The 7,992-nt window shown below is 38.4% G+C and overlaps 1 protein-coding gene across 1 annotated transcript in view; it reads left to right on the forward strand.

Annotated features, from left to right (window-relative positions):
* Positions 1–6,653, forward strand: part of LOC107707659 (homeobox protein Nkx-2.2a) — a 7,537-nt gene extending 884 nt beyond the window's left edge. Inside the window, exons 2-3 of the mRNA XM_016511739.1 lie at positions 4,339–4,644; positions 5,572–6,653. Coding sequence (XP_016367225.1) covers positions 4,377–4,644; positions 5,572–6,125 — 822 coding nt within the window. The 5' untranslated portion in view covers positions 4,339–4,376 and the 3' untranslated portion in view covers positions 6,126–6,653. The remainder of the gene's footprint in view (positions 1–4,338; positions 4,645–5,571) is intronic.
* Positions 6,654–7,992: the final 1,339 nt, after the last annotated feature.

Consider the following 7,992-nt stretch of genomic DNA (forward strand, 5'->3'; position numbering starts at 1 on the left):
TGTGTGTGTGTGTATATATATATATATATATATATATATATATATATATATTACGTAAAATAACCAAAAACAATGTTTCTGTTTCGCAGAAAACGCCATTAGATCTTATTCATTTTAGTTCATTTTTTCCAGGCTATACGCATTTGTACCGGCAGAGTTCGCCCGAGTATCAAAAATGTCTCTTCGTTGCCCATCTCCACCATCACCCTCAGTGGAAATCATATGACTGGATGCAAGTATAATTTATTGGTGTGAAAGAAAGAAATCTCGCTCTGAAATATGTACTATTTCTAACTTCACGTGTGCGTAAAGCAGGGCCATTTTGTTTCAATTAATCTATAATTAATTTCAAACGGATTGCGAAAATAGAGACAAACGTCCCAGTGGACTTTAAGATACCGTGATTAAAATGATAATCCTTTAACCAATTTGTTTTGGGTACTCTGATAAAGGTGCCAGGACGGAGAATTTAACACTATGCGCCATGAAATTCACCGTTACAAATAAACTGGTAGTTAAACAAATTAAGGCATGTCCCTGGGCCATGGGCACCGTGTTAATCTCCTTCTGACATGTTTAATCATTAGAGGCTCTGAGACGAATAAAGGCGCAGCGTTTGCCTGCAGTCAGGAGAATCAGACCAGCTCCAAACGATCTGTGCTGCAGGGCATTTTCTTCGGGCAGCGGCTAAGTCTCACAAACCACCAGACTTATTTTTACACCAACATTTCCCTGTTATGGCCTTTTAATCGCAGGGGAAAAGCAGAAAATCGCTCTTGTCAGTTTATACATTTATCATGAGCACCTCGAGGGAAACAGGGTTACATTTATCAAAGCTTAACTGCTCGCCCAAGGCATCGGAATACGCTGAAATTCGTCGATTAAAGCAAGAAATGATCAACGTTATTATAGTCCCCTGGCCTTCAGGCAGCATTAGGGTTTTCTTTTTAATCAAGCGTATAAAGGTCTTTTTTATTGTCCCCAGTTATTAACAATAGCTTCCATAAAATGACAGGTTCAGACATTTTTGTTCGACAAGGAATTAATTAATAGATGTTTAGCGTAATTGTATCATCGTATTTACGAAACATTGTATTTTTAAATAAATCTAAAGCATGCTAACAATATACGATGCCAGATTGCAGAGGACGTCAGCTGTTTCCTCAACAAAAAAAATTTACAGTATTTGTGATGATTTGTTGGTTTTATTTTAAAAACGCGTTAGTAGGGGCTATAGCCTACTCCTAATAATTTTCATACATATATGCATATATTTTGTGCGTGTATGCATGCAACATCCCCTAAATGTTTTTAAATATTGATGTGATGCTTTGTGCAAGATTTTATTTTCTGAAATTGAAAATATGCCTATAATACAGACACCGAAATATAATTTTAAATTGTGCGCGTTTTACTCAGCGCGCATTATAATTATTATTATTAATGTTGCTGTTAAAACGAGTGTTGCCTTTTTTTTTGATACTGAAAATTATGATTCTAAATATTTTTCCGCCCTCTCCAGCCAATCTGACACTTAGTGCTCACAACTGTTGAGCGGACCTCAAGTACTGAATATTTAGATAGCAAATGCGATGTAAACACCGTTGTGAATGCTCACTGGGAATTACACTAGTTTAACTCAAATCGGTGCGCTAAGATACTGTCGCTCCTCTTTTCAGTATAAGCGCAAAGACAAACTGTCTATTTGAGCTACCTGCAAAAGTAAACAGGTAAACAGAAGGAAATGGCTCTTGAAGTGAAGTATAGCCACTCAGCCTGTGCACATTTACTTCTCCTTACCGAACTCCTCGGTTCAATTGTTCAAACACATTCCCAGATCACTGGCCACAGACAAACCACGAGTCCTGCCATCGATCGCGGAGTGTGTTGTGCTGGTTACATTGGAACAGAGTAGACTGGGGCACTAATTAATACCTTATTTACAAATTTTGTCACCAGCCTATGATTTTCTGGGAATATAATTCGAAACTGCATTAATGCCAAACAAAGAGTGTAACAGTAACAGTGTATCATGTGTTTAGTTTAAATCTGCATATAGAGTGCGTTTGCAAGATTCTCGTCATTTATCATTTCATGGTTACAGGGATGTGTTCAGTAAGCTGTCTCTGCGGCATGGGAAGGCTGGGAGAATGACCTTGCGAAAAGCGTTCACAGTTCGACTTTGCTCCTGGCCCGTCCAGTTCAATGCTCCCATTGTCTGATTTTTTCTGTCGCTGCATGATTAATTCTACGTAAAACTCTGGTTAAGTATTTACCTATAAGGTAACTGATTATGAAACTGGTCATAGGATGAAAAATATGCTTGGTTACTTGCGTGTTTACCATATCATGCACAATTTTTCGATGAGATTGCTGCTATTGTAAATCTTGCTAAACCCAGAATCCTACAGGATATTTTTCATTTTTATATCCTATCGAATATTTTAACATTTCGCTTGCAGAATGCGAGCGTTAAATTCAGTATTCACTTAATCCCTGAATGTAACGTTAGCAACGTCAAATTCAGGGATTACGTTATAACAACAACAGCAAGAATATATCTTTTCACCACATAATTAATAATGAAAAATATAAAGAAATAGGTTTATCTACTTTGTACCCCACTTATCACCAATCTTGAATGCTTGCTTGCGTGCGAGAAAAAGAGAAAGTGCGCGTAGAATGTGTCTGCTTGCGTGCGTGCGTGCGTGCGTGTGTGTGTGTGTGTGTGAAAAAGAGAGAGAGAGAGAGAGAGAGAGAGAGAGAGAGAGAGATGAAGGACTTTCCTTGATATTGTGAAGGGGTACAGAAATGAATGAAGAGATAGTCCATTGAAAGCTGTGAATGCCATGACAACTAGGAACAACCTCAGATTTATTCCAAACAGTTAGAACGTATTGTACATGGGGCGTCAATCATCTATTATTTTGGCCCTTAAATAAATGCAAAAACTACGGCCGGACAAAGGCTTCCAACAGGAGCCGGACATTTGTCTACATTTCCCCTATTGTCTGCAGCTTAGCAATCGGTTTGTATTTGTGTTTGCCCGGGTTCGACCACCCAGGATGAGCAGAGGACTGGCTAGAAACGTGCAACATTGTCACCCACATCACATACTAGATAGGAGGCAAAGAGGCAAAAAAAAAAGAAAAGATAGGACAGAGGGTTGAAAAGGAGAGGCAAAATACACAACAATAATGCTTCACTTTTTGTGCAGCGGACAACGGAAAGAAGCAATACAAATATAATGATCAGAAATGTGTTTTTAAAAGGAGGCACTAAACTGTCGGTCGTGTAATTTGAGCATAGCTTTACTGTTTACTCACATAATCATCTCGATTGTCTTTGAGAAACGTTGAAAAAAAATTGTTACGAGTAATATTACATTTTAACGTGCGCTAGATGATATAATAAATTATGCAAACTGCACAAGATTTTTTTTTTTTTTAAAGTCATAACAATTTCTGTAACAATAATAAGAAGCTACTAATCATCCAGAAAAAAAGAAAAAAAACAAGATCATTGTTTCTTTCCCGTTTCATCTTTTTTGATGGCTTAATCATGTCCAGTGAACGACCCTTCTCCTTAATCCCGAACCAAAATATTGACCTACATAAATTAGTCTGTTACCACTAGAGGCGATTTCGTTGCCCTTTTTAAAAAAAATAAACATGTGGGGGGATTACAAAGAGACATCCTCCTAAATGCTGGATCCAAACAGCACTTTCAGTGCATTATTTATTTATATACATCTGCGTTATAAGTTTCTACTGAGGAATATGCACAGATTTGGTCCATTTCCAGTTCAAGAAGGCCTATGATGTGTATAAAGCTACTTGGAGGTTCTTTGTATGTAAATAGGGTGTAAAAAGGCCCTCCCCATCTTTGTAATTAATTGACACGTTATACCACTCATCATGTTCTGAAGCACCAATGGTATAGGCTAGGATCTCCCCAAAACCCACAATTTCACATCGGCAAACACTGTCTTCATCCACTTGACTCCCAAGACCCGCCCACACGTGGCCAACCTTTTTCGTTTTTAATGCTTTTTCACTGCAGGTTCATGTGTTGAGACCAACCTTATATGGACTGATCAGCCTGGTAATGGCTTATTTCCCCCTAACACCCAGCAGTAGCGCAATATCCATGAGCTAGATATACCACTTCAGTCACTTTGGCATTCTTCCTGGACTTACAGAACTGATTTCTCCCTACTTTTTTCCTCCAAGCAACGGTTACCGATCGAGCCTCATGCGTCGACTTCAGTTTACTTCGCGCTGAAACGGCACCGATCCTATATTCATTAAATCATCTGTGTTTTGTGTTTTTATACAGAGGATTGCCAAACTGGTGCAGCAACTTCACTGCATCAAATGCCCCAGAACATGTCGTTGACCAACACAAAGACGGGCTTTTCAGTAAAGGACATTTTGGACCTCCCTGATACTAACGATGAAGACGGATCGATCACCGGGACTGAGGAAGATACGGAGGGTTCTGAGGCGACTAAAACGCCTGGAGTGCTAGTGCAAAGTCCTTTAGAGAATGTTCAAAACCTGCCTTTAAAGAATCCGTTTTATGATAATAGCGACAATCCTTATACCAGATGGCTCGCAACTACGGACAGCATCCAATACTCAAGTAAGTAGCAAGAATTCACACACGTTGAACAAGTTGAATTCACAAGTCGATTATAAATAAAAAAAAAAACACTATTATTTACTCGGCTGAAACCATTTTACAAAATCACTGTTTTTGATAGCCTACTGTCGTAGACATCTGTAGATTTCTACTGTTGCGCTTGTCTAAAGGCGTAGCCTATTATGTGCTTCTGGATTGTGGTCATAACTGCCATTAAATTAGTTATCAGCACTACATTTTTTTGTTTCAGAAATCCTGTTTAAATTTCCCAGACAGTTTCTGGGAGCTTTACTGACTGATACAAGTTGAATTCACAAGTCGATTATAAAAAAATTAAAAAAAACACTATTATTTACTCGGCTGAAACCATTTTACAAAATCACTGTTTTTGATAGCCTACTGTCGTAGACATCTGTAGATTTCCACTGTTGCGCTTGTCTAAAGGCGTAGCCTATTATGTGCTTCTGGATTGTGGTCATAACTGCCATTAAATTAGTTATCAGCACTACATTTTTTTGTTTCAGAAATTCTGTTTAAATTTCCCAGACAGTTTCTGGGAGCTTTACTGACTGATAGTTTTCGCTTACATTTTCCTCTTTGTTAATCAGTAACTGTTGAATCGGCTATACGGCAAAATCATCGTTTTGTTTGGGTCACACGCCCCGTGATAATAAGGGCCTATTAAAATGAAAAGCATCTTCATGTTATGAACAGATCTGCAATAACAGATTGCTGTATTTATTTGTCCGCGTGACCTACTTTAATGTTCTTTGGCAAATATTTGTTCGTTGGTATAACTGAAGATAGCCTAAATACAAAGAAATGTCACGTGTACACACTTTCTTGCGATTTACAATTGCATTTTATTTGATGTGGTATTAAATGTAGTATTTTTTCCCTATCCTTTCCTTTTTTTTTTTGAACCAGTACACGGCCTATCCGCAAACTCTCAAGACTCGTCTGCAAAATCCCCGGAACCTTCAGCGGACGAGTCGCCGGACAACGAAAAGGAAAGTTCGAGCAACGGCAGCGACTCCGGTAAGAAGCGCAAAAGGAGGGTGCTCTTTTCCAAGGCACAAACTTACGAACTCGAGCGCCGGTTTAGGCAACAGAGGTATCTGTCAGCACCGGAGAGGGAGCATCTCGCCAGCTTGATCCGCCTGACTCCAACCCAAGTGAAAATCTGGTTCCAGAACCATCGATACAAAATGAAGAGAGCCAGGGCGGAGAAAGGTATGGAAGTGACCCATCTCCCTTCTCCTAGGCGGGTGGCCGTGCCTGTGTTAGTCAGAGATGGCAAGCCCTGCCATACGCTAAAAGCTCAGGACTTGGCAGCTACTTTTCAGGCTGGAATTCCGTTCTCCGCGTATAGCGCCCAGTCTCTCCAGCACATGCAATATAACGCGCATTACAGCGCCGCCACCACACCACACTTCCCAACAGCACATCACTTGGTGCAAACGCAACAGTGGGCTTGGTGAACAAATACTGACTTGCAAATGCAGGGCTGCATTTTAAAGACCGTGGTAGGGAGCTTTCCAAACAAAAATACAAGACTTTTTATTTTTGCAGCTTGACCCTTTCTCACCCATTTATTTTGGGGATTGACGTGTGCGCCATGTTTACATGTTTTCGTTCAGAAAACCGGGTCAAGCCTCTCCCCAAATTTAAGAATGTTAAAGCTCTTGTGAAATTTTGTAAAGTATGTTTGTGTGTTGTAGAAATGTTTTCCTTTTGTCCTTCGTGTTATAAGCACGTGCAAAACCACTTTATGATTATAGAAAATTGTATTTCTTTCTTTTACAATGGACCGAATATATTTATGGCCATGAATAAACATTGGCAATCTTTAGCTTATTACATTGGTTTGTTTTCTATGTAAATATTTTGTGATAACTGTTTGCAATATTATGTTTGACCGTCCAGTAAGCTATATTTAGGGAAAATGGAAAATCAGTTGTCGATAAATATCCCTCATGTTAATTTCAGTAACACCGCGCGCTGGCGAGGGAGGTCTGCAATTCTTTTTATCAAGACTTTTAATAAAATGATGTGTTTCAGAAATTCCGATTTGTTTTGCGTTTGGTCTCAGTGATTTCGGACACATTTGTGCAAAATATGGATCGTTTCTTCGCCATCTCCCATTAATACAAATACTTCATAATAAACTAATAGAACGAATAAATACAAATGATATAAATATGCTAATTTATAAAGCCTTTGTGTTTGCACAAATGTTGCTTTGGACAGCTTGTCGCTCTCCCTGTCACTTCATCAGCAACACAATTGGCTTCATTTTTCCGAATTTATCTGTACGAACACTTCAGCAATAAGAAGGCTAAAGTCACTTGTGAAATGGGGGTAAAAATCCACTCACTTAATATAAGAGGGCTTCTTCAGCTAAGCAGCTTTTCATTCAAACGCTCTCTCCTTTTCAGGCTCCGCGGCTGACATTTCGGGTGTTAAAACGGCACATTTAGAGAAAACACACGTGACAAAGTTTTGTTAGCTTAATATTATGTAATTGTACTATTTACAATGCAATTATAGAATATTTTATTGGCAACTAAACAAATTGTGTTGTTACGCTTTGCCACGCTGTCTAGGCTATCAAAGAAGTTATTTGCTTGAATTGATATGCACCGTGGCCGCATACGAGTCAGAATTTTTCATTTATTATTATTATAATTGTTTATTTTTTTTACACATCGGATGTCAGCTAAGAAATAAAAGTCAAAATTACTATGTGTGTTTTTTTTTGTTTTTTTTTTAAATAGGCAAGAACAACAGCTCTCTTTAGTTCCTTTCCCGGTGAGGATGATCGTATATTAGTGTCTTGGGTCAATACCATGGCTCAGTGCAAAATCCGAAATGGTTGGTTTTTCAAATATATTTTACAGCAGATGCGAGGGTAAACTTGGCTTTCATTAAATAGAAACGCTGTGCTAATTATTTACAGAATTAATCTTAAGCGACTCGATCATTTCCCCTTATGCTTTCTACAGTTGGTTTGATTGTGACTTTTTGATATTTTGTTTTATTTATTAATTTATGTTTTTAACGAATTCCATATAATATTTGACTAATATTTTCGATAGTTCTTGCAAAACCGCTATTGTTTGGTAAGGAGAAGGCGGTGGGAAAATGACAGAATTGTACTTGCACCTGTTGTCGACTATAAGAAGTAATTTGTGACGGTATATTTACCGCTTCTTCAGTGTACCATTTCAGAGAAAGACAAAAAAAACGTTTCCAAAGTTTTACCACTGCTTTTTTCTTTCCGATTAGTTTTCCGTCTGTGATTGTGCAGCAAAACTGCGCTCAGAAGAAAAAGGGAAAAAAAAAAAA

Source organism: Sinocyclocheilus rhinocerous, unplaced genomic scaffold, assembly GCF_001515625.1.
Source record: "Sinocyclocheilus rhinocerous isolate Xijiao unplaced genomic scaffold, SAMN03320098_v1.1 scaffold955, whole genome shotgun sequence".
NCBI classification, from domain to species: Eukaryota; Metazoa; Chordata; class Actinopteri; order Cypriniformes; family Cyprinidae; genus Sinocyclocheilus; species Sinocyclocheilus rhinocerous.